This window comes from Spinacia oleracea, chromosome 1, assembly GCF_020520425.1.
Source record: "Spinacia oleracea cultivar Varoflay chromosome 1, BTI_SOV_V1, whole genome shotgun sequence".
Classification (NCBI taxonomy): Eukaryota; Viridiplantae; Streptophyta; class Magnoliopsida; order Caryophyllales; family Amaranthaceae; genus Spinacia; species Spinacia oleracea.
This window is the reverse complement of record NC_079487.1, coordinates 70,620,411-70,647,163: the sequence shown is the minus strand read 5'-3', so window position 1 is coordinate 70,647,163 and position 26,753 is coordinate 70,620,411. Positions and strand designations below refer to the sequence as shown.

The 26,753-nt window shown below is 38.6% G+C and overlaps 1 protein-coding gene and 1 long non-coding RNA gene across 2 annotated transcripts; one reads left to right on the top strand and one right to left on the bottom strand.

Annotated features, from left to right (window-relative positions):
* Nucleotides 1–3,399: 3,399 nt before the first annotated feature.
* Nucleotides 3,400–5,077, bottom strand: LOC110796484 (ABC transporter C family member 13-like). The gene is made up of 5 exons (XM_056834182.1): nt 4,472–5,077; nt 4,143–4,382; nt 3,989–4,061; nt 3,497–3,671; nt 3,400–3,429 (listed from the first exon to the last, which is right to left on the bottom strand). The coding sequence occupies exons 1-5, from the start codon at nt 4,551–4,553 to the stop codon at nt 3,400–3,402; spliced, it is 600 nt and encodes a 199-aa protein (XP_056690160.1). The 5' UTR covers nt 4,554–5,077.
* Nucleotides 5,078–13,653: 8,576 nt separating this feature from the next.
* On the top strand, nt 13,654–14,146 carry LOC130465938 (uncharacterized). Its single transcript, XR_008925960.1, has 2 exons — nt 13,654–13,754; nt 13,861–14,146. It is a non-coding gene; the product is annotated as an uncharacterized lncRNA (long non-coding RNA).
* Nucleotides 14,147–26,753: the final 12,607 nt, after the last annotated feature.

The following is a 26,753-nucleotide window of genomic DNA, read 5'->3' as shown; positions in this document are numbered from 1 at the left end:
AAGCAATAAATTAGCAACATATCAGTAAATCACAACAGCAGCAGCAAGACCAGCATATTAGTATTCAGTAGCAAGACCAGCAGATCAGTATTCACAGCAGCAGCAAGACCAACAGATTAGTATTCAAAGCAATAAATTAGCAAATCCAGCAGACTTGTAATTATGGAAAAATTAAAGAACTTTACCAAATCCATGAAGATATAAACGCTTCCATCTTTGTGTCTAAACAACCTAAGTAAATAAATACTCGGTTGTAAAAAACTTAGCCCATTGCTCACGAACCACATCTATTTCCTCATCGGTATAAGGCGCATTTCTTGGAGTGTAAGCCTGAAATAAGTAACATGATAAGTAATGCTACTTGTAAATTAAGAATTCTACTACGTACAAGTACTAGTATTAGTAGTTCAACTAACATATGGTAAAAGAACGAACATTATCTAACCGCTCATCAGAGTTATGGTGTAACGTGACTATTTCATGCATGAACTTCATAATGTAATAGCCACACTCGCGGGCGCCGACTTGTTGAGCACACTGATTTGGAAACAAATCATAAATTACATGGGAATGCATGAAATGCATCGTGAGTTCTACGACACTCACGAATCATGAGCATTGAAGCAGACGGTTGGAAAAATCAAAGCAAAAGCCTCTGTTTGGGGAGGGGAGTACATGGGATTTTGTCTTCTTAGGCCAATACGGTGGGGATTCAAAGACAATGCATGCATTCTAATCATGAAATCCCCTGATAGTTTTGCAAGAAAAAAAGGGTAACAATTAAGAAATATAGACCAAAAACAAAAAACAAGGAATCCCCACACTTACCGTCACTGAGGACCAACACAAAATCACTATCCATAACTGTTGGTATTCTGTGTGCTATCATCACAACTGTGCAGTCCCTAAACTCTGCCCTTATTAGAGTCTGGATAAGATTATCTGTCGCTGTATCAACAGAAGCAGTGGCTTCATCAAGAACAAGTATTCTTGCCTGCTTAAGCAAAGCACGGCCCAATGAAACAAGTTTTCGTTGTCCCACACTCCAATTTTCCCCATTTTCAAGCACTTCATGTAAAGCAAAATAAAATTTGGTGTAAAAAAGGCTAATTATGAATAACAGATCATAGATACTCTCAACGTATATGATTACAGACCTGGTGAATCAAGCTTTTCGCCTCTTTGACGAAGAAGGGCTCCAAGCTGCGATTTATCAAGTGCCTGCACCAGATAAAACATGTATTTAGAATAGCACACAAGTATATAAAGTTTCAGATTCCTCGAGATTCTGCTTCATGATATACAGCTATGTAGGAAGATACTATAATGGACCTAGAAATGAAATTAAACAGTGAGCTGAAAAAGGATACACACAATATTCAACCAAAAAGAGAACTCGTTGAACCTGGCAATACTAGAACTTGTTGCACTTGTAGTAAAACGCAAACAAAACAGGAATATGTTTTATCTATCTAATCCCAAAAATATGCTTTTGGAAGGAACAATATGCAAGGTTCATCAACAGCCAATGGAAGCAAAGTATTCAATCAATAATTCAGCAATGAAAGTTCCCCTTTTTATCCCCGGTTCAATATTTTTTTCCCGAAGGTCCAAAACTGGCAGTAACTAATGAACAAACTATAGCACATCTTGTTAGGACAGTAGGATGTTTCTATAGAAGGCCACTAAATGAAATGTGTTGATCATTCATTAAGCTTCTGTTGGAAGCTGAAATCTTAGTAAACGGATGCACTATATTTCTATCTTTTGGCATCTTATATATCTGGAAATGTTTCACATATGTATCAGTTAGCAAATGCCTATATACAGTAACCTTACCAACAATACAAGTTACAAGTTTACAACCCAAATCTATAGGTTTTTGTTTGTTGACCTTCTAGCCTATCATATTGTACAATTACTCTAGTGCCTCAAATGAGTCTCGCGCGTAGTCTGTTCTGATGGGTCAGATGTCTGCAGCCTACTAATTCTTGCAGAAACACACTTTTTGCTGATGTCTTATTACTGCGAAATGGTTGTTTCTAATAGATCCTTGACTACGGAGACAACTAACTTAACTACTACTCCGTAAGGGCCAAAGGGGAATTCAGCTAGATGTTTGATTTAGTTTATTGTAATACAAGAACGTCTGTTTGAAAGTGTCGAAAAAGGGGTAAAATAAAACACCGCTTTGGTTGACCAGAATACTATAGCACAAATTACTGATGAAGCTTCGAAAACTTACCAGGTGGCCTTGCATCTAAATGCTTTAGTAAACTAACCTATTTTGAACTAGAAAAACCACAAATATCAAAACCTATTTTGTAATTGAACTAGAAAAACCACAAATATCAAACCCTATTTTGTAACTGAACTAGAAAAACCACAAATATCAAACCCTATTTTGTAAATTCATCTAATATTGGAACATTAGCCTAAATTCTCTGCATAATCAACTCATTATGCTCAACTAATTGAAGGAAAACTGAATTTTAAGACCAAGCAAAACAAGAATCAATTATAAACTAACCTTGACAGATTGCGTGAAACAAAGTCGGAGATAGGAAAGACGACGGTCGGGGGCAACTACGTACTATGGAAGAGGAGGCGAGGAAGGTGGTGGTGGTGGTGGAGCCGCGCGGTGAGGAGCGGTGCGAACTCGCCGGTGATGCGTTGGAATAGAGATTTGAAAGGATTCTAAAATCTTATCTGTTTGGCGGTCATAGCGTTGTACGTGTTTTAAGTGTTTAAAATTTTGTGAAGACCTGTTGAAGCGAACAAAGGGAAGCCCGCCCCTTTAGACGGGTGTCTATTGAGGCGGGCAAATAAAAGCCCCCTTCAACTGGCTCTATAGAAGCGAATACCACAAAAGCCCGCCCCAACCTGTTAGTTAAACATTTGACCCGCGTTAACTAAGTGGTTATTGTGGCTCGCTTATATATGCCCCCCTCAACAAGGGGGCTACAACAGGGGTTTTTTCCACTAGTGCCAAGACGGTCTTTTGCGTAAGACCGCCTTTATAAAAGTTTGTATTTTCCTTTGTTAAATCAACCACACTCCAAAATACATTGACAACAAGATGCTAAAGTAAAAGCCACTCTCTGGAAATGGTAGTAGCATGGTAAATTTTATTACATATTTACTCTACTCATAGTTTCCAACAGCTCATCATGTTACTTTAGAAGAGTTGTTTTCTTTTTTGTTCTAGTAGGGCCGTAGGGGTAAGTTAATATAGCAGTGAAACCAAACAAGCAATCCATACATATGGATATTCCAGTCCATTCTTTCCCTTTTGAAGATGGTGATACAACTTCCAAGCAATTTATAGTACTAGAATGAGATTTTTCAGCTTAATCATTGAGCTACGCCACCATTTAGGCAAACATAACTCGTAGAAAACTAAAAACTAGGGGAAGGAATTGGAGCTAACTGTTCAGTTGCATCCCATAACTCAATCCTCGTTAAAAATGAAAAGAGGTAAGTGTGACAGACTTACCTCGGGGGCCATATAACCAAGTGTTCCTGTCTCTCCAGTCATGTCACTAGGATTTGACGCCTCAACACGGGCTACATCGAAATCTCCTATTTTCAGAGTCCTAGTTTTATCTAGTACCATGTTCTCTGTGTTTACATCTCTATCAACAATCTTCTCAGAATGGAGATAGCTCAACCTGTTGAAAACACAACATATTAGGTTGGATGAGTTTGCAAAATTATTTGTCGCTATAGAACTTATACTAATTATTTGAACCCTTTCACTTAGCATTTTCTACTGTTATCTATAACTTCTTTTGAGGCTACACTGTTTTCTGTGACTGATTATGTGAAATGTGTGACCGATGGACTGACTGTAAGTAGAAAAGAACTGAACAAACTTTGCACAAAACAGAACTGAGCTTTACAAAGAAGAACTTAGTATTAGGTGACTGATAAGCTCATTGTCTGTCTGTCATCGTTATGTTAAGCTACTGTTTGGGTAGGGGAGTACATGGGATTTTGTCTTCTTAGGCCAATACGGTGGGGATTCAAAGACAATGCATGCATTCTAATCATGAAATCCCCTGATAGTTTTGCAAGAAAAAAAAGGGTAACAATTAAGAAATATAGACCAAAAACAAAAAACAAGGAATCCCCACACTTACCGTCACTGAGGACCAACACAAAATCATTATCCATAACTGTTGGTATTCTGTGTGCTATCATCACAACTGTGCAGTCCCTGAACTCTGCCCTTATTAGAGTCTGGATAAGATTATCTGTCGCTGTATCAACAGAAGCAGTGGCTTCATCAAGAACAAGTATTCTTGCCTGCTTAAGCAAAGCACGGCCCAATGAAACAAGTTTTCGTTGTCCCACACTCCAATTTTCCCCATTTTCAAGCACTTCATGTAAAGCAAAATAAAATTTGGTGTAAAAAAGGCTAATTATGAATAACAGATCATAGATACTCTCAACGTATATGATTACAGACCTGGTGAATCAAGCTTTTCGCCTCTTTGACGAAGAAGGGCTCCAAGCTGCGATTTATCAAGTGCCTGCACCAGATAAAACATGTATTTAGAATAGCACACAAGTATATAAAGTTTCAGATTCCTCGAGATTCTGCTTCATGATATACAGCTATGTAGGAAGATACTATAATGGACCTAGAAATGAAATTAAACAGTGAGCTGAAAAAGGATACACACAATATTCAACCAAAAAGAGAACTCGTTGAACCTGGCAATACTAGAACTTGTTGCACTTGTAGTAAAACGCAAACAAAACAGGAATATGTTTTATCTATCTAATCCCAAAAATATGCTTTTGGAAGGAACAATATGCAAGGTTCATCAACAGCCAATGGAAGCAAAGTATTCAATCAATAATTCAGCAATGAAAGTTCCCCTTTTTATCCCCGGTTCAATATTTTTTTCCCGAAGGTCCAAAACTGGCAGTAACTAATGAACAAACTATAGCACATCTTGTTAGGACAGTAGGATGTTTCTATAGAAGGCCACTAAATGAAATGTGTTGATCATTCATTAAGCTTCTGTTGGAAGCTGAAATCTTAGTAAACGGATGCACTATATTTCTATCTTTTGGCATCTTATATATCTGGAATTGTTTCACATATGTATCAGTTAGCAAATGCCTATATACAGTAACCTTACCAACAATACAAGTTACAAGTTTACAACCCAAATCTATAGGTTTTTGTTTGTTGACCTTCTAGCCTATCATATTGTACAATTACTCTAGTGCCTCAAATGAGTCTCGCGCGTAGTCTGTTCTGATGGGTCAGATGTCTGCAGCCTACTAATTCTTGCAGAAACACACTTTTTGCTGATGTCTTATTACTGCGAAATGGTTGTTTCTAATAGATCCTTGACTACGGAGACAACTAACTTAACTACTACTCCGTAAGGGCCAAAGGGGAATTCAGCTAGATGTTTGATTTAGTTTATTGTAATACAAGAACGTCTGTTTGAAAGTGTCGAAAAAGGGGTAAAATAAAACACCGCTTTGGTTGACCAGAATACTATAGCACAAATTACTGATGAAGCTTCGAAAACTTACCAGGTGGCCTTGCATCTAAATGCTTTAGTAAACTAACCTATTTTGAACTAGAAAAACCACAAATATCAAAACCTATTTTGTAATTGAACTAGAAAAACCACAAATATCAAACCCTATTTTGTAACTGAACTAGAAAAACCACAAATATCAAACCCTATTTTGTAAATTCATCTAATATTGGAACATTAGCCTAAATTCTCTGCATAATCAACTCATTATGCTCAACTAATTGAAGGAAAACTGAATTTTAAGACCAAGCAAAACAAGAATCAATTATAAACTAACCTTGACAGATTGCGTGAAACAAAGTCGGAGATAGGAAAGACGACGGTCGGGGGCAACTACGTACTATGGAAGAGGAGGCGAGGAAGGTGGTGGTGGTGGTGGAGCCGCGCGGTGAGGAGCGGTGCGAACTCGCCGGTGATGCGTTGGAATAGAGATTTGAAAGGATTCTAAAATCTTATCTGTTTGGCGGTCATAGCGTTGTACGTGTTTTAAGTGTTTAAAATTTTGTGAAGACCTGTTGAAGCGAACAAAGGGAAGCCCGCCCCTTTAGACGGGTGTCTATTGAGGCGGGCAAATAAAAGCCCCCTTCAACTGGCTCTATAGAAGCGAATACCACAAAAGCCCGCCCCAACCTGTTAGTTAAACATTTGACCCGCGTTAACTAAGTGGTTATTGTGGCTCGCTTATATATGCCCCCCTCAACAAGGGGGCTACAACAGGGGTTTTTTCCACTAGTGATTGCTATATGTACCAATATCCAATCATTGCTTGAATTATAGACTTGAGCATTACGATTATGCATGAGGTTTCAACACAATTCACACCATGAATTTTCTTGTAACCTTTAGCAACTAATCACGCTTTGTGTGTGAACACAATTTCATGTTTGATGGTTTTTATCCTTAAAACAAACTTGCAACCAATAGGTGTGAAACTATTCTTGCAAATCAACAAAATTTTAATTTTGTCATCAAAACATTGGTTATGTTTTATGGCCTTTAACCATCTAAAACATTTGAGTCTATATATGGCCTCTAACCATTTTAGGGAATTTGGGTTTCGTCATAGCTTTCTTACAGGTCACAAACTCATTAATTTACATGATAATAGTTTGACTGCAAGTTGTAGGTTTCTTCACTATCTAATAGAAGAATATCATAGTTTCATTGACCAGAACTCTATGTTTCTTTACTATCTAATAGAAGAATCTCATAGTTCCAGTGACTTGAACTCTATGCCTACTTGGGTATAGAACATCAAACAATAGAATATCAACAGGCACTTTGAGAGTCCTTTGAATATTCTATTCTCCTTGAAGCACTTGTAAAGTCTTCTAAGAGATGTCTATTCTTTAAAGCCACTTGTAAAGTCCTTACAGAATAAGTTCGGATTTTCTGAAGCACTTCGAAAAGCCTCCTGAATGTCCGTTTATGTTTGTTGTTCTCCTTGAAGACTTTCGAGGTCTATTTTCTCCCACTTGTCATTTTGGAAACGAATCTCCAAAAGGACATTATTTCAAGCAAACAAACATTATGTTCTCAAAAATTCGTGGTAGAAACAATACCCTTGTGTCTCATTTGAATAAATCACAATGAAACATATATCTATACTTGGGCCTTAGTTTGTCGAATGACAAACACTAAGCTCCCACTGAGTTTTGCAACTCTCTAGATATATTTTATGAAAAGTTATTCTGAAATTACTTTTCAATAGCTTTGACGAATTTGGTTTAGTTTGGTGGTAGTTGAGCATTTTGTTTTAGAAATTATAGGAAAAGTCTTTATGATTCATCATTAATCGAATCAAGTACTAATTGATTCCAACTAAGATATGCCATATCTTATGGACCTAGATTGTGAAATTACAACACACAACCATTGATGATCATATTTGGTCTCAAGTAATCATCAACATGATCTAACCTAGATCTTTATGATTTCTTGCCAAGTGGATTTTATACTTCTGAATCTTTGAACTAGCCAAACAGATTCAACTTATATCACATTTGAGTAAATAAACCTATATTCACTCAAATCCATAAAGTCATAAAATCTTTCTTTAGCTTTGAACTCTATTGTCTAGGTGTTCTAACAATAGTTCATATCTTTTGTTACTTTCAACAAGTAAGACTAGTTGTCTTAAAATGATCTAGAAATCAATCAACTTTCAAAAGTCCATCAAAATAGAGCTTATGAATGTTAACTTGTTGATATGGTCTAAGCAACAATGCCAAAGATTAGTGGAACTCAAATCAAGGGGTTGATTTGAACCTAGTAAAGTTCTTTAAAGAGTTGTTTGTTTTAATCAAGCATATTGACTCAACCTGTAATTGACCATTTCATTCAAATAAACAAACAAACATTGTTTTTGTTTTTCTTGAATGTGAGTCTTTCTGTGTTTGAAGCAGAAATTTAGGTATGCTGATTATGGAACAAAATAGCCATTAAGTTCCAGCCTTTGAAAGGACTTAAAACAAACTTAGATGACCCTACAATTAATGTAGCAATGCCATGCTTCATTTCCCACTTGTAGGTCATTAGTGTATCCTAGCTTCCATTGTTTGAGTTATTACCGAAGTAAGAACCTCAAGCGGTATATGATACCAAGGAAGTTTGATTGCTAGGTCACTTCTCTTTAAACATAAACTTATAGGTAGAAACGGAATCGTAATTCCTTTCATTTGTTCCTCGTTTTCCTATTTCTTGTACCCTTTCTTATAGTCTTAAGAATTGAATTCTTTAGTGTTGACTTTTATACTTTGTTAGACATGTCCAATGTCACCCCAACAAGGTTCTTTACCATTTAATTTATGTTGAACATTCTGTTTCAACTAGATGATCTTACCAGAAGCTTCTAAAGTTCTCTAAGCATCGATCTATTCGAATGTCTAGGGACTAGACTCATTCGAGAATTAAATGGACAAAGATATTAGGTTGTTAACCATTGGTAATGCTGAGCGTTTAAACTCAATGCTTTATGATCTCAAAACTACAGTGTATTTTGAATTCACAAGCACCAATTGGTTTGCCATTCGATTTTGATATTCGAAAACAAACATAAAAGTCGCTAAAAGAAACGTACATTTTAAATTGCTCACTTTCTCTCATTTCCGTGAATCGTTCTTGGATTCACTACCAATCGAGGAAATTTACTGTTACCTTTCTAAAAGGATTTATTGCAGTGCTGGATATTTAATTATAAACAATAATTAAAACATACATTGAAGCATGCAAAGTCTAAACATTTATCATGAATAATAACTTGAAAATCAAAGCAATCATGCAATTTCAACAAGTTATTAGCATTTTATTCGAATTTATTGTTCCGGCAGGTGTGAATAAAATGATTCCAAGATCCTAAAATCATTGAAGAACTAAGCACAGTTTGTCGACTTAATCCTAAAACATCTTAGGTAAGCAAAAGCCTTTTGCTAATAGTCTAGAAACTACTCTTGGTTGATAGGTACGTCTAAGAACTTATTAGGTAAACCTATCGATTTTGCCACGACATAAAAGGACTCCTTACTTATATCGTTGAGTTTCACCAAAACTAACATGTACTCACAATTATTTGTGTACCTTGCCCCTTTAGGACCAATAAGTAACACCTCGCTGAGCGAAAACTATTACTAGATTGATGTAAAGGATATCCAAGCAAGTGTATATTTTGGCATGGCACCTTTTAACTCAATTTTTTAAGTTTGGAACTTAAGGCTCTTACTATGTTGGTTAGATTTTAAGTGAACTAAAATCCTTAATCATGCAACATAATCAAGCTTTTGATCTCATGCATTTTAAGACATATTTAAAAGCAATAAATAACTTAAAACATGCATAAGATAAGTGTGATCTAGTATAGCCCGACTTCATCTTGAAGCTTTAACTTCAAAGTCCGTCTTGAAAATCTCCGTGGGAGGCACCATTTTCTTCAAATAGGATAAGCTATAATTAAAACTAATTACAACTATTTGATGGTACGCAGACCATATTTGAATTGAAAAACGACTTTGGTACTTTAGACCAATTACATTCAAATTAATGGTACGCAGACCATATTTTCTATCCTATTTGGGCCATACTAGTCACTTCATAACCTGCAAAACAGTACATATACAATATATACCATTCACCCATTCATTATCATGAATGGCCCACATAGCTGGTTAGTAAAACACATTATGCATCACGTAAACATTTGCAGCAATTAATCAAGGGCACCAATAATCTACCAATTATTCAGTCCTTATTAATTCTAATCAAGTTGTTTTAACCTTAAGGATTTGTAGACCTAATCAAGAGTTTATGACTAAAAGGGCTCCCACTTAAACCAATAAATTCGTATGCTTTACTAATTTTAAACATAAAAATGTATTTCTAGTCTAACCGGAAACATACAAATTTAATTAAAATTTAAAGCTCATATGAATTTATAATTGAATCCAAAAAGTTTAATTTAATTTCAGTCGTATTTAAATTAATTCATGATTTTAATTTTAGTAAAATAATTAGAATAAATAAAATTTATTATAATTACAATATTCAAAATTAAAATCCAAGAAATAATTTAAATTATTAATTTTAAAATTAATTAAAATTACGCAAACTGAAAAATTTCAAATTAAACATTCAAAACGATCTAATCGCAACGCAAACACCCTACGTATCGCACGCCCATGGGCCACACGCACACAGCCATCGCTGGCCATGTGCGCGCAGCCCATGCGCTCGTCGCATAGCTGCTGCATCTCCCATCGCAAGCCATCGCACAAGTGGTGCTCGCTGCGCGCGCGCCAGCGCTCGACGCACGCGAGCCATCGCTTGTTGCGCGCGCTCCAGCGCTTGATGCACGCGAGCCATCACTCGCTGTGCGCGAGCAATTGCTCGCTGCGCGCGATCAACGCTGGGCGCAGCGCTCGTGGCACGCGAGCTTGCGCTCGCTGCGCGCGAGGCTGCGCGCGCTTGCGCGAGGCAGTGCGCGTTGTGGCGCAGCTCGCTTGCTGCCCACACGTGCGCGTTGTGGCTGCGCGCGCTTGCGCGAGGCAGTGCGCGTTGTGGCGCTGCCCACACGCGAGCTTGCGCTCGCTGCGCGCGAGGCTGCGCGCGCTTGCGCGAGGCAGTGCGCTCGCTTGCTTGCCTTCGCCCATGCCCATTCATCCATAGCTCGTGGCCCACGACACAAGGCAGGGCTGCTGCCTTGTGCTCGTGCACCATGCCCCTGCTCATTGCATTCGTGCCGCACGGGCGACGAGCTCCCTTGCTCGTCGTCGCATGCCCGCACTATACAACACCCCTTAAGGGTAACACGAAGCGTCCATTGCTTTGTGCGTGCAAGTTATATGAACGAATCGCATAAAAATTTAAAATTTATATTTAAAATTAATGACAAATTAATAAATTAATATGAATTTCACAATTTTAGGGCGAAAAATCGAAAATTTATTATTCAATTGATTTCCGATTATCATGGATTCAAGCCTAGGTCATAAAAATTTAAAATTTATCAAAAATTTACAATTTTTATGGTGGTTTTTAATCATAGGTTTCTAATTAAATTATAATTAATTATGAAAATCAAATTAATTCTAAATTATTCTAATTTTCAACAAATTAATCATAATTACAAATTAGATTGCATAATTAACAAGGCTAGGCATTCAAACTTGTTAAACATATACAGTAGGTCAATCAAAAATTCAAGATTTATCAACAAGAATCGCAAATATTTAATTTAACATCTTAAATTTACGAAATTTTGCATTCGAAAAACTAAAACCTTCGAAAAGTCATAGTTAGGCTTCGAATTTGAGAATTCTGGGTTCGGCAGAAAAAGACTATTTTTGTCAAAATTTTAGAATGCCTTTTACATGCGGAATTGACACAAAAATCACTCGATTTGGATGAGTAACGAAGAAACTGCCGAAAAACTGCGTACGTATAATTAAATAAACGCAATTTGCAATTAATTAACAATTACGAAAATTAATCACCCCTTTTAATTCTTGCAAATTTGTAATATTTAACCATGTTCATGCAATTTAGATTATGAAAATAATAAGAGGCTCGTGATACCACTGTTAGGTTATGATACATATGACAATTCATAAATCATGCGGAAAAACCATTTAGCCAGGAATACATATTATTTACACATAATCATATAACATAATTTAGATGCATACTCTTTGTTGCGTGCCTTCCCTAGCTGCGCCCGAACCGAACAAGAACAAGTCTTTAGGACTCCAAGTGTCGTCCCTCCGTAGATAGTCCACAGCACGTCCGGATCCGCCTTAAGATTGACCAACTAGAATCGCCCTTAAGGTACTATTATTTTCGGCTAAAATGGGCAAGAGTTATGGCTGATTTTTCTGCTTAAAAATCCTAGTTTTGAATACTTGAAAACTTATATATAAATAATGACCCCTAGGCCCTTATTTATAGAGGTATGGAAAAGGAATTGTAATTCTACTAGGATGTGGATTTGTTAATTAGAACTTTATTAGGACTCTAAATAACAAAGCAATTCTAATAAGATTAGGATTTTAATCTTCGCACGAATCCCAATAGAATTAGGATTTCCGGCATACTCATCGCACAAGCCGTGCACCCGCGCAGGCCTTGCGGCCCACGACAAGCGCACATCCCATGTGCGGTGCTGCGTGCGCGCGCGCGCCCTTGGCTGGGCCTGGCCTTGCGCAGGGCCTGGTCGAGGCGTGCGTTGCGTGCGGCTCGCTGGGCGATGGCCTGGCTTCGTGCTGGGCCTTCGTCTAGCGGGCCTCGTCCGATGCTAATTCGTACGATACGCTTCCGATTAAATTCCCGATTCCGGAATTCATTTCCGATACGAACAACATTTAATATTTCCGATTCCGGAATTAATTTCCGTTTCGAACAAATATTTAATATTTCCGTTTCCGGAATTATTTTCCGATTCCGATAATATTTCCGTTTCTGACAATATTTCCGTTTCCGGCAATATTTCCGATTCCGGCAATATTTCCATTTCCGATAACATTTTCCGATACGTACCATGTTTCCGTTTCCGGCAACATCTACGACTTGGATAATATTTATATTTCCGATACGATCCATATTTCCGTTTCCGGCAATATCATCGTTTCCGGAGTATTCATTTCTTGCCTGTGACGATCTCACCTCCCACTGAAACCAAGATCCGTCGATTCCGAATATCCATAGATGGAGTATTTAATGCCATTAAATACTTGATCCGTTTACGTACTATTTGTGTGACCCTACGGGTTCAGTCAAGAGTAAGCTGTGGATTAATATCATTAATTCCACTTGAACTGAAGCGGCCTCTAGCTAGGCATTCAGCTCACTTGATCTCACTGAATTATTAACTTGTTAATTAATACTGAACCGCATTTATTAGACTTAACATAGAATGCATACTTGGACCAAGGGCATTATTTCCTTCATTTAGTTCAAAGTTGGGTTCGAAAACTTCATTTTTGCCTAAAAATGACTTAGAACGACCAAATTAGCCTTAAATGTGAAATAATAGATTGTAAAGAGCCTTAGAAAGTTGTAAATATGCATATTAAAGGTGTAATAAGTTTGAAAACATTCCTTAGGTTCTCTAGTTCAAAGTTGGGTTCGAAAACGTCATATTTGCCTAAAAATGTCCTAGAACGACCCAATTAGCCTTAAATGTGAAATAATAGATTGTAAAGAGCCTTAGAAAGTTGTAAATATGCATATTAAACGTGTAATAAGTTTGAAAACATTCCTTAGGTTCTTTAGTTCAAAGTTGGGTTCGAAAACTTCATTTTTGCCTAAATATGACCCAAGGAAACAAGTAAAGTAGTGATTTATAATTGCACTTACATGTAAAATATTCTTTGCATTTACATGTGTACGTAAACAAAGTATATATAATTGCGTATTTTATCGAATGTGTAGTGCTTTTCGGAGTTACAAGAGATTAAGTGGACAATCTAAGGGAACTAAATTAACATGGATTCCAGCACAGGTATAAATAGTTTATTATTTACCTAAGAATCAAGTTTTTCAAAATTATAACATACAATGTGATAGAAATTTTACTTGTGTTATTTATTTTAATGCATGTAGTGTGCTCAACAACCGGGATCACTAGAATGTGGCTACCACGTCATGCGTTTTATGTACGACATAATAATGAATCATGGTAATAGTCAAGATCTTACTAAGGTATGTTCTCATAAACTACGTACTTTAATTTATATAATAAATTGAAGTACACAAAACTATTATATTGATCGATCGTTGATAAATTAAATTATTTACACTTTTTTAGGATTTTTCAAGAACATTGCCTTATTCACCGGAGGAGATTAATGAGGTGAAAGATTTTTGGGCAGATTACTTCATGAACAATGTCGACTTTTAGCTTAATTTGTAATATGAACTCGATCTCTAGCTAGATACCTTTGTTGTAGTAATTTTATGTTTGTTGTAACATGTTGGTTGATCTATGACGAATTTAATTGCCTTTTATTGGGAACGTTAATTACGTTGTAAACTATTGTGACAGGTATTATTTATAAATGTATTCCCGGTATTGGGAAGCGTCTACTTTCAAAGACGATCATGTCGGAATTTCCAATAAAATATTAAAAAACCAATTTAAAAAAAAAACAAAAAATAAGTCATTTGCCACGCACGTTAGCTTAATGGGCGAGGCAAATAACTTAATTTTTTGGCGCTCAAATTGTCATTTGCGTCGCACATTAAGCTATTGTGCGTGGCAAATGACTTTTTTTTTTGGCGCCTGAAAGTCATTTGCCACGCACTTTAAGCTAATGTGCGTGGCAAATGACTTTTCAACATGGTGCCTAAAAAGTCATTTGCCACGCACATTTGCTTAATGTGCGACGCAAATATGGGTCATTTGCATCGAGATCTTTTGCCACGCACAATGTGCGATGCAAATGTGCTTAAAAGTGCGATGCAAATGACCCTTTTTCCACTAGTGTTATTGTGATGCTAATTGGGTGTCTGATAATGATGAAGTTGTTTCTACTAGTGGATGTGTGTTTATGTTGAGTGGAGGTGCTATTTCATGGAAGTCCGGAAAACAACCATGTCTAGCTCGCTCCACCATGGAATCTGAATTCACTGCTCTTGAGTTGGCAAGTCAAGAAGCGGATTGGTTAAGGAGTCTTCTAGCCGATATCCCATTGTGGGGGGAGAGAACTTCCCCGGTATCCTTGCATTGTGACTCTCAAGCGGCGATTGGTGTGGCTAATAATAGCAACTATAATGGTAAGAAGAGGCATACACGCCTTAGACATAGTTTTGTGAGGCAACTACTCAAAAATGGAGTGATTGCATTGAACTATGTAAGGTCCGAAAGAAATTGATCCTTTGACTAAGGGATTGGCAAGAAACCAAGTTCCTGACTCGTCGAGGGGGATGGGGCTTAAGCCCATGAAGTGAATATGATAAGCATTACTAATATTCCATCCCTATGGCAGTTTGTATTTGTAATGCTTAGTGCAGGTTGAATTCGTTGGAATTCTTAATGGATTTATACTTATGTGATAGGTGCTCTAGATAAGCATTTGAGAAATCCACCGTTGTAATATATGTGGAGGTTGAGTTTGTTTAAACTCTTAATGAATCCTAAGAGATGTTTTGTGCTATTGAGAAGCACAAGGGATTCACCTACGTGGTTGTGAAGACTCGCCATCTTCTATTGAAACTTGGGCGGTTTCCTAGAGCTTCCATGAGAACTAAGGTAAACTCATGGCTTAATACGCGTTCACTTTGCGGAGTTTACTAGGTCTTTGTGGTGATGTATATGTTGTGGGGGGCTTGACTTAGATATTAGAGTTTCAAGGTTAGTCCACTCTTTGATCAAAAGTTCAAGGGTTTCAAGGTTAGTCCACCCTTGGACTTGTAAATCATTGTTCCACTTCACTAAGCATTTGGTTTCAATTTACTTAAATGTAACACCGAATGCTATGTATTGATCTCCTCTTATGCCCAATATTTCCTCTTTCATTTGGTATCTTTTCTCATCTTTAGTGGGGGATTGTTGGAATTTAAAGATGGAAAAGTGCGCTCAAAACCTGTCTGCCAGGTTTTCCGAAACCGGCAGGTTTCGAGCGCAAGTTGAAAAACAGACTTAAAAGGCATTTCTTGAAGTGCACCAAAAACTGGCCGGTTTTGGAAAACCGGCAGGTTTTGAGATTAGTTCTTTGTGTTGTCCGGTTTTTGATCTTCTCTTTGGATTTCTCTTTTATGATATCTTTTTAAGCATGATTTATGGACAATTATCATTCTGATTATGGTGATTAAGTTGGTCCATTATTTCTCTTGATTATGGGGGTTATAAACCCTTCATTATCATGGGATTAATTGGTGATTCAATACCATTGGATTCCTTTCATTCCTTTCATTTCTTGGGTTGTTTTGTATCCTCCTCTAATCCTATAAATACATGCTTCATTTCTTGAGTTGCTTACAGAAAAAATCATTCCCTTATCATCTCCTTTTCCTCCTCTCTTTTGGGCATAAGTTATAGTAACTCCATCTCACACCCTAGAGTGCCATTGTGTGTTAAGAGTTGTGTAAACCTTAGGGAACGAATCAGTGAATATAATTGTGCACCCCGGTTGCAACGAATCTCATTTTCAAGGAAGTGGTTTGGTTACCACAGCACAACAATTTTCGTAAGTCTTACTTTCTTGTTTTTTATTTTAGCATTGAAAACACATACACTACAACAGTTTGCGCGAAAATATATTTGTGATGGGCCCTGTGCGCAAGAAAAGTCTTGCGCACGTTTCTTCTCCACGCGTTTTATCTAATTTATTCCGGTTTTATTCCAGATTAAAACTCCTTTTTACGCTTTTCAAACTTATTTCGATTTATTTCCAACTAAAACTCTCTTTTATGCTTTTCAATCTCTTTTAGGGGTTTAGTTTATAAATGGAAATATGGGTTTGGGAAATGAGTTAGTCAGCCTCAGAACATTCGTTGCTTGGATAGGAATACCTTGACAAGTGAATGTTTGTTTCATCACTAAACTTACCGCTTCTGGCATGGGGTCAAATATAGGCGTCTACAGTTATTCCCCACTTTGATTGAGTCTGGTTAAGACGATGGTCAAAGTATTTGTAGACGAAATGCGTCTAACGAATCTAATTTTGGGAAACTGATTCAATTCGAGTGCGAGGGTCTTACCAGCCCCCGAGTGATAACATTTGACTTTAGAGTCATCACTTGGAAAGTTAACATTTCTTCTCACGAGTCATTGAAGATTTGTTGACTAAGCTTATACCTTCTCACGATGTCATTGAAGGTGGTCAAATAGATAGAACTTTTCGAAAACATATATTTGGAAATTGTTTAGACTTATATGGATTGAAAACTTAACGATCCTGCTTTTTGAAAGAAAGCGGACAATTTTACTTGGCTGTCCTACTTTTTGAAAGAAAGCAGAAAACTTTACTTGACGGTCCTTATTTTTGAGAAAGAAAGTGGAAAACTCTACTACCTTATTTTTTTTAGAGAAAATGGGAAAAACTCAACTTAACTCTCGCTTTTTAGAAGCGGAAAACCTTACTCTCGCTTTTTAGAAGCAGAAATTTGGCTTAACTATTGTTTTAGAAACGGAAACTTGACTCTCGCCTTTTAGGAGTGGAAAACCTGGTTTGATTCTCGCTTTTAGAAGCGGGAAACTTTAAATTTTGAACTTTGACTCTCGTTTTTGGAAATGGAAATTTTTGAATCTAACTCTCGTTTAATTTTTTTAAGAAAACGGAAATTCTTATTTTTCGAAATTTAACTCTCGTTTTTATTTTGGAAAATGGAAAATTAAATTTAGGAAATAACTTGAGAACTTTTATTTTTTTAGAAATGAGAACTTCCAATGAAAATGATTGGGGTCATGATTATTTTTTGAGAGGTTATGGCCTGTTCGTGGGCCAATGATATTCATTACTATTATGTGAACAAATAATTTTTTTTTTAAAACCGTTACTTTTTCCGCGGGAAGGAAATCGTAATGAATAGCGGTCAATTTGTTGTTAGGCGTAGGCTAAGTGGCCTTATATTTTTTAGCGAATCCTGCAGCGCAAGATTTTTTTGACGCTTAACGGTTCTGCGCAAGAACATTCTTGCGCTTTCTTGGAGGGTACAAGAATTCTTTTGCGACGTTTGGATCAGTATTCGTCTTCCTGGGACTTAGTCGTGCCCTCGGAGCATATTTTTTATATATCGGATATATACTATGCTTTCGTACTTGTGTTCAGTTGTCAGGTACATACGTATGCAATAGCCCATTTACTTTTCCGTCCTTGCATTTCATCTTTGTCCTGAATGAAATCACAATTTTGCGAAAACTAAGGCTTATTTTCGTGGGCCTTGAGTTGTTTTATTTAGATGAAGGAATTTTGACTCACTTTACAAGAAAACATATAAATGACAAACGCATAAGTTTTTTTAAGTCAACAATATACTTTATTAATTCAAAAATATTCAAAAAATGTTTAAAGATCCGAGCCCAATGAGATTTAGGTATTGCGCATAATCTGAGTTGTCCTAAATAAGTCGAATTATATAAGAGTTTGTATCAGAAACGAATTAAAACAATTCCTACTAATCACGGCTCCATCCTTCGAATCTTGGGCTGAAACTGTTTCTTTGGGCGTAAGAATTTTCCCGCGTATCTGTGACGGCGTGAGAGTTTACTTGCACATACTGCCAGGCTCGAGAAATTTTTCAGGTCGGTGTTTCAGTTTCTGCAAACTTTAAATTCGTTTTGTTTTTCATATTGGTTTAGTTTTCTAAAAGAATATAATCTAGATGCATTGTTAGGTTTACAAACTAAAAATTCATAGACTTTAGTTTTCTCCATGCTGCTCTGAATTTTCGGGATCCTGATCACCATGTCTTTGTTTTTAGAAATAATGAGATAGTCCCTTTGCCTGACGAATTTGCTGTGATACTTGGTTACTCTGCTAATGTATTCCTGTCACACCTACTACGGCTGAAGAGGGTAGAGCTATAATTGGGGAAGTTTCTAGGTCTAGATAATGATGCGGTTAATGACATATTAGGAGAATGTCAATTTCACTAAACTCTTAAACGTTGTAGTGTCTCCACGAACAACATAACCAATCAAAAATTTAATGTGCGGGCTCTTTGCTTTTGTTTGTTGAACTGCTATTTGTTCCATGATATGAGTGTTTTATATAGAGTATTACCCCGTCCCTTAGTACTTTTATGCGTCAAATGAGCTCTTAGAAGCCATTTTTAGTACTAATATGTGTTATTGAGTGTGCCTTGAGTTTCAGGTTTGATTATGAGAAATTGGTCTTTTTAGACCCGTTTCATGGTGATTTAGGCCACTACACGAGCCCGAGGAAATTCGGGACCTTTATCGTCGACTTTCGAGAGCCTTAGATGCTTATGGTTGAGCCCCGAGAGTTACACTCGGTGATATGGGCGAAGGATATTGAGGATTGCAAATTGCCCTGTGAGCTGAGGGCGAAATGCAAAGATCGGGCGAATTAAGAAGAAATTAATGTTGTCAATGCGCGCCCGATCGGGCGCACTTCGCCCGGTCGGGCCGACTATCGAGCACTTCGCCCGATCGGGCGACGCCAACCTCCAGCAAATTTTCGCGAGCTTTATTTCCGTTTTTTAGTATCATTTTGGGCAAACTTTATATTCTAAGCCCCATTATTTTAAGAGACATCTTTATTTTTTAGTTTTGAATATTTAGTTTATTTCTAGTTTCTCTCTAATTGTTCAAGTACTTAGTTTTTAATTCCAAGTAAAAATTCAAGCTTTATTATTTCGTTGTTCTTCAATTCGGTATTGTTTCTTACTTTAACTTATTTTATTGCTTTAATCATGTTTTCCATTATGTTAATTGCGTTGTTATTTATTATCATGAGTGAGTAGTTTAATTTCTAGGGTTTAGGGGATCCATGAATGCATGATTGGGATTATATGTGGACTTGATTATTCGATTGATTGATTATAATTTCTATAGCTTATTATTATTGCTCGTCAATTCTGTTTGGCCGGACTATTTTGATTTGAGTTTGATTAACCTTAGATTATTCTCCGAGAGGTATAAATCTGATGTTTTTGGTTTGTGGCTATTAGATAGGAATTATTTCTAGTACATAGCGAGTGCCTACTAGTTGTTTTATCCTAAGGAATTCATAAGATTCGAGAGATGCATGTTTCCCTAGTTATGATTGTTAATTGATTGTTATTGTCCGTTGTCCAATCCCGGTCTGCATTTATGGTGAACCGCTGCCCTAGATTCCTTTATTATTATTATTTTTCGATTTGATTACTTGCTTTAGTTTAACATACAAACCAACCCAACTCTTGTTACCAGTAGTCTAGATTAGTCTTTTAATAGTAGAAAGAACGCCTGTTTCCATGTAGATACGATCCCTGCTTCCCTTACTATATTTTTAGTTGGTGAACCTTAGGTTTATCTTTGATAGGAGTGCGATTTAGCCTGTCAAATTTTGGCGCCGTTGCCGGGGAAACGGTTTTATTTTCTGTTATTAATTGTTATCTCTAGATTATTGTTTGTTACTTTACTTCTCAAGGAACCCCCGTTCCTTGAGATCGGATCTCACGACTATTTTGCTTGTTTATGCCCAGGACTGTCCATACCAGCGATCTGACTTCGTTCGATCCTGAACCTGAACAGACCTTTCGTAGACGGCGTAGATTCGTTGAACAGTTGAGAGACTATTCTGACTCTGAATCAGACTATCTGATTAGCAATCTATTCCATACAGATTCAGAGATGGGTGACCAAGCACCACCACCACCACCCCCACCTGTGCCAAGGCTTACAAACTATTCTAAGCCAAGTCTGTCTGTGCTTCCCAAGGCGATCATGCCTTCTATTGCGGTCGAGAATTTCAAGATCGAACCCCAGCTGATAAATATGATTGAGAGACACCAATTCGGTGGGGAAAAGGGTGAAGATCCTAATCTCCATATTCAGTCTTTCATTCAGTATGGTGCTACCATTAAGCAGAAGAATTTAACACCAGAGCAAACTATGGAGATACTCTTTCCATTTTCATTGAGTGGGAAGGCAAAGCTATGGATTAATAGTCTCAACCACGCAGTTATGAAAATCACCGATTGGGATTCTTTGGCTCTTGCTTTCTATGTGAAATACTTCCCACCCGAGAAGACGGCTCGTCTAAGGGGAGAGATAATTTTCATTACCCAACGAGCAGACGAGAGTTTGTTTGAAGTCTGGGAAAGGTTTAAGGATCTGCAGAGAGAGTGCCCACACCATGGTATGGATGACTGGTTCTTGATCCAACAATTTTACAATGGTCTGGGTAACGAGTCTAGAACCATTCTAGATTCTGCTGCTAGTGGAAGATTTATGCAACTGGAGGTGCCTAGAGCTTTAGAGGTGATTGAGGAGATGGATATCCATAGTGCCCAATATGGGAATCCTAGAGGTTTTTCCGACCGGGGTGTTAAGCATGAGATGAATTCTATTGAACAGCTTACCGCTCAGCTAACTGCCCTACATCACACGCTGGATAATATACAGATCGTATCTGCCCAATCCACCCAACATGCTAGTGTTGCTGCAATGAGTGCCCAATCTGCCAATGTCTGTAATAGTTGTGGGATGCAAGGCCATTATGCACAGGAATGCAGGAGCTCTATCGAACAATGCAAAGCATTCCTGTCCTACAAGCAGAACAATCCATACTCCAACTCTTACAATGAGGGGTAGAAAAATAACCCCTGCTATCATATAGGAGTACTAATGTCCAGAACCCCCATCATATTCAACACCCTCCACCACCACAACAACCCTATCAACCACAACCACAACAGTCATACCAACCGCGGAGTAACTACAACCCGCAATCTAGTGGACCACCTGGGTTTCCTCCACAACCTCAACCCACACAGTCTGATCCCATGCTTGTAGAGATGAGGAATATGATGTTGGAATTGCAGAGGTCTCTGAACGAAAAGGATGCCAAAATTGATGCTCTCACTACTCATAACAAGATCATGGATAAACAGTTGGCACAAATGACTACTACTCTTGCAGAAAGACCCCAAGGTCAACTCCCTTCACAGCCCGTGCCCAGAGAGTCTGTAAATGACGTCACCTTGCGGAGTGGATATGAGTATGATGGGCCGCCTATGACTATTGAAGAAGAGGTTGAAGTGTCTGTCAGTGGTGCTGTGCCAGAAGAAATTGAGAAGGTGGTCAAGGAGAAGGAGGCTAACCAAACGGTCGAGAAGAAGGTTGAAATACAAGTGCCACCTATCAAACTTCCCTTCCCTCACCGTCAGCTAAAGAACAAGCTAGACAAGCAGTTTGGTAAGTTCTTAGAAGTGGTAAAGAATCTGCAGGTAACGGTCCCTTTCACTGAATTCATTACTCAAGTACCTGCATATGCTAAATACATGAAAGACATCTTGACTAGGAAGAGAGAATTTAGTGAGGTGGAGACTGTTGCATTTACTGAAGAGTGCAGTGCCTTACTACAAAATAAGTCTCCACCCAAGTTGAAGGACCCCGGGAGTTTCTCTATCCCGTGTAACATTGGCAATCTTTTTATTGACAAAGCCTTATGTGATTTAGGTGCCAGTGTTAGTGTCATGCCCCTGTCTGTCTGCACTAAATTGAACATGGGTGATTTAAAAGTTACCAATATAACTCTGCAAATGGCTGATAGATCTGTGAAGTACCCCTTAGGTGTTCTAGAAGATGTGCCTGTTAGAGTAGGTAAATTTTTTATTCCTGTTGACTTTGTTGTTTTGGACATGGAAGAGGACAGGCAGATTCCTATTATTTTAGGTCGACCTTTCCTACACACTGCGGTGGAAATCATAGATGTCAAGAATGGCAAGCTAACCTTAAATGTGGGGGATGACAAGGTTACTTTCAATTTAACCCATGTTGCTAAGAGTCCTATGGTAGAGGAGTCATGTTGTGGAGTCAATGTTCCTAATGATTATTTCAATAATGAATTGACTCATACTAACTCTAACAATCCTTCGGAGAAAGCACGTATTTCAATTTTTTTTGCAGGTAGAGGTGACTGGAATATCAACTCTTTGGCATGGGTTCGAAAGGAAGCACGATTTGATAATGCTGCGACCCAAAAGGCCGAAAGTTCTGTAAACGGTGGGCACCGTATTCATGATCGGGGTCGTGATCTGTTACTTCCCGCGCCACATAGCTCATCCAAGGCAATTGATTTGACACCAGATGGCACCATCTTTGGTGCCCCCATTCGATGAGCTGTCGTGGCTCTCATCCCCTTCTTTTCGTTGCCTGCGCATAACCTGAGATTGAGTAATGGGGACATTACATCAATCTAATTGGGGGATGAGTACTTTATTATCCATTTACTGCTTTCCATAGTGTACTTTTTGCTTTCGTTTGTGTGTTTCAGTATAATTCTTTTTAAGTGAGTGTTTTAGTGTAGTCTTTGGTATTGGAGAGGTGAGAAGAGGGTATTTTACGGTTTGGGTGTTTAATGTTGTGCAGGTCTAGAGCTCAAAGTTTGAAAAAAGTGAAGTTATAGCTGAAACGGAGCATACTGCAAGTCGCCCGATTCGGATCGGGCGAGGTGCGCCCGACCAGGCGCGTGTCGACGTCAATAAAGGAATTCATTTTTTCCCAACCGGGCGAAGGAAGCCCGATCGAGACATCTGTCGAGTGGAATGCCCGAATCGGGCGAAGGTCTGCCCGATCGGGCGGCAATGGCGAGTAAAATGCCTGATCGGGCGAAATTCTGCCCGATCGGGCGGTTCATGATGACGTCACCTAAAAGTCAAGGGGCAGAAATTTGGTCAAGGAAGAGGTTTTTGAAGGGGTTCGCGAATCGCCCGATCGGGCGCGCACGGATGAATCTTGACATCTATTATTTCGCCCGATCGGGCGAACTGCTGCCCAATCGAGCGAAACGCAATTTTGCGGGCTTAAGTCACGGATGCTCTTCTATTCTTCACTCTCATCTTCTTCTTCAACCAAATTTCTCTCTCTTCCTCCATTACCCCAATCTCACAAAACTTCCAACCTTCATATCTCCCTCAAATCTCCACCAAATTCAACAAACTTTACATCAAAATCTTCCTCTCATCACCCTCTACAACCTATGCCCAACCAATTTCAATTTCCTCCACTATCCACCAAATCCCCAAATTTCACCAAAAACCTTGAGACCACCAAATAAAAAAATCAGATTTTAACCATGTCTAGCCGTCCAAAGAGGAATTGCACGAGGCAAGCAAGGAACCAACATGAGGCTTCAACTAGCCGAGCTCGTGAGCCGACACCACCACCACCGCCGCCCAATTCGGATGTTATTTTCAAAACGGAGTGGCAACGAGACCGATTCATCCACCTCAAACAGAGGGAGGTAATTCCAACCCGATTTATTTGTCAAAGGTCTTTGAATGCTATGGGTATTGAGAATGATGTTAAACGTGTCTTTTATGGTGTCGGTATGAAAGGAATGTATAGCATGTTGCGTCTCACCTTTAGGCGTCTAAATTTGGAATTTTTGAGTTCTTTAATTTTGCGCAAAGATGGTTATAGAAATGTGTCTTCGGTTCATTTTCGTTTGATGAACCGTGATGTTAGCTTGAGTATTGCTGATTTTGGTGGAATTTTTGGTTTGTCCACTGCCCCTAGTAGGAAACCTGGTAGTGCCCATAATAACTGTACCATGTGGGGAAAGCTGACTGGCCGGTAATGATAATTCCGGTAGTATGCACCACTTACATGCTTCCAAGATACAACACCCTGTCCCTATTGTTTTCTACAGGTTCCTGGGGTTCACAATTTTTGGTAGAGAGGAGACCCAAAATGTTAGGAGTACTGAGCTGGAGATTTTGGGTGGCTATGTTTTAGAGGGGGAAGAGAGGTATACCATGAACTTAGCACATCATATGGCCTCCCAACTTTATTCTATAGCCACTAGCACGCACACCACCCGTATCACCATTGGTGGGTTGATCACCCACATTGCCATGGCCATGGTTAATTTTGTTGAGGCTAACCAGACTCCGGTTTTGGGTAGCAACCTATTAGATTTGGCCTATTTTTCTGGGCTTCGCCGCTTACAGGGTGAGCATGGGTTATTTAGGCCGGGTGCCATGTATTGGATGTTCGAGGGGAACAAGCTTTTCACCTTGCCTGACCCTCAGGGCCGCACCAGTTTCAGACCCGACCAGGCTCACTATTTATATGCTAGATTTGAGCAAGAGCAGCCTGACCCACAGCCCCAGCCTGACCCACAGCCAGAGCCCCACCAGTTTGAGCCCGAGCCTCGCACCTACTTTAGGAGGGGGCGTCGAGGGGGTGAGGGGAGGCCACAGGGTGGGCCTACACCAGATGAGGAGCAGGGGTCTGTTCATGAGAGGTTAGGGAGGCTTGAGATTGGTTTTCATGAGTTCTCGAGTGATCACCAGAGGGCCATGTTCCCTATCTATGATCAGTATGCCAGGCAGGGCTACATTGCTCCAGATGCTCAGCACCCTTCCTGGTTTACCTATCCCGCGGAGGGATATGGAGCCCCCGGTTCTATGGCACCTTCACACCCACCCACTATGGTGGGTATGGAGCGGGCACTAGCGGTTATGGTGGTCGAGGTGGTGATGATGGTGATGATGGCCAAGGCCATTACTGATGCTGAGGAGGATCGAGATGGTCCGATACCCCTGGAGCTAATGAGGACATTGTCTGATTTAGCTTGGGGGGTGTTTCACTCACTTGTACATTTTAGGTATGTTTTCTATTTATTTTTGCATTTACTTATTTTTGGTGTGTTTATTTTGGTGTGTTTATTGCTTTCTAGATTAATTTATTGCTTTGAAAAAAAAAACAAAAATACGTTCCGATTAATACAAAATCATGCTTCCCTCTGCCCCTCGAATGAAAATTGTTTTGGATTCTTGGTATTTGACGATGAGCAATGTAGATGTGTTAGCCATGATTTGATATTCGATTGCTTTGATGCCTTAGCATGAATCAACTCTGACTAACTACTTGTGGACTTGGTACTTGGCTAGTTGACTTGGTTAGGATGTGTGATAGCTTTCTGGTGTGTCTTTGATTTTGAGTATTGGTTTGCAACTGTTAGTAGCGTTTTATGACTCATATACATGCACATTGTGGAGGACGAAGGCATTTTTCTGTTTAGGTAGCCTTCAGATGAATTTAGATACATTTGTTCCCTCCTTTTCTACCCATGTTGTTGCTTGTGCCCTTTATTCGGTGACTAGCCACATTACAAGCCTGTGAAAATCCCATTGGTTACTAGTCCCAAGCCTAGCTTAGGGGAGCTAATAGTAGTGAGGTGAGGGAGTTGCAGTGTGCTACATTTTGAGCACAAAGTGAGTGTTGAAAAAGGAGTTCGTCTTATCATGTTTGTTGTTGAAAAATGAGTTGAAAATGAAAGAGATGAAAGAATAAAACAAATGTGAAGATTTCTAAAAGAAAGAAAAAAAGAGAGATTGAAAAAGAAAAGAAAGAGAAAAATCTATTACTCTAAGAAAAAGTTCAAAGTATTTTTCCACTCAAGTTTTGTAATTTCATATCCTTATGAGTGGTTGGTTATAATGGTGAAAAAAGGTAAGAAAGTATGGTGTTGGTTATTTGTTGTTTTGTCATGTGTTGAGGGGGAGAGTTATGGTCATTATATTGGTTGATCATGGTTGTATTTAGGATTTATGCTCCCCAAGGCCAAGGCTTTTAACTCACATTTTATCCAAATTTACCACACCTTTACCTAAGCCTAACATTACAAGCTTTGAAGACCTTCCGACCTTTGTGCATAGAGTCGCATTTTTGTGAAAATAGTTGTTTATCAATGCAAGTTATGACATGACCTTCCGACCTGCAGAGCAAGATTTTTTTGACGCTTAACGGTTCTGCGCAAGAACATTCTTGCGCTTTCTTGGAGGGTACAAGAATTCTTTTGCGACGTTTGGATCAGTATTCGTCTTCCTGGGACTTAGTCGTGCCCTCGGAGCATATTTTTTATATATCGGATATATACTTTGCTTTCGTACTTGTGTTCAGTTGTCAGGTACGTACGTATGCAGTAGCCCATTTACTTTTCCGTCCTTGCATTTCATTTTTGTCCTGACTGAAATCACAATTTTGCGAAAACTAAGGCTTATTTTCATGGGCCTTGAGTT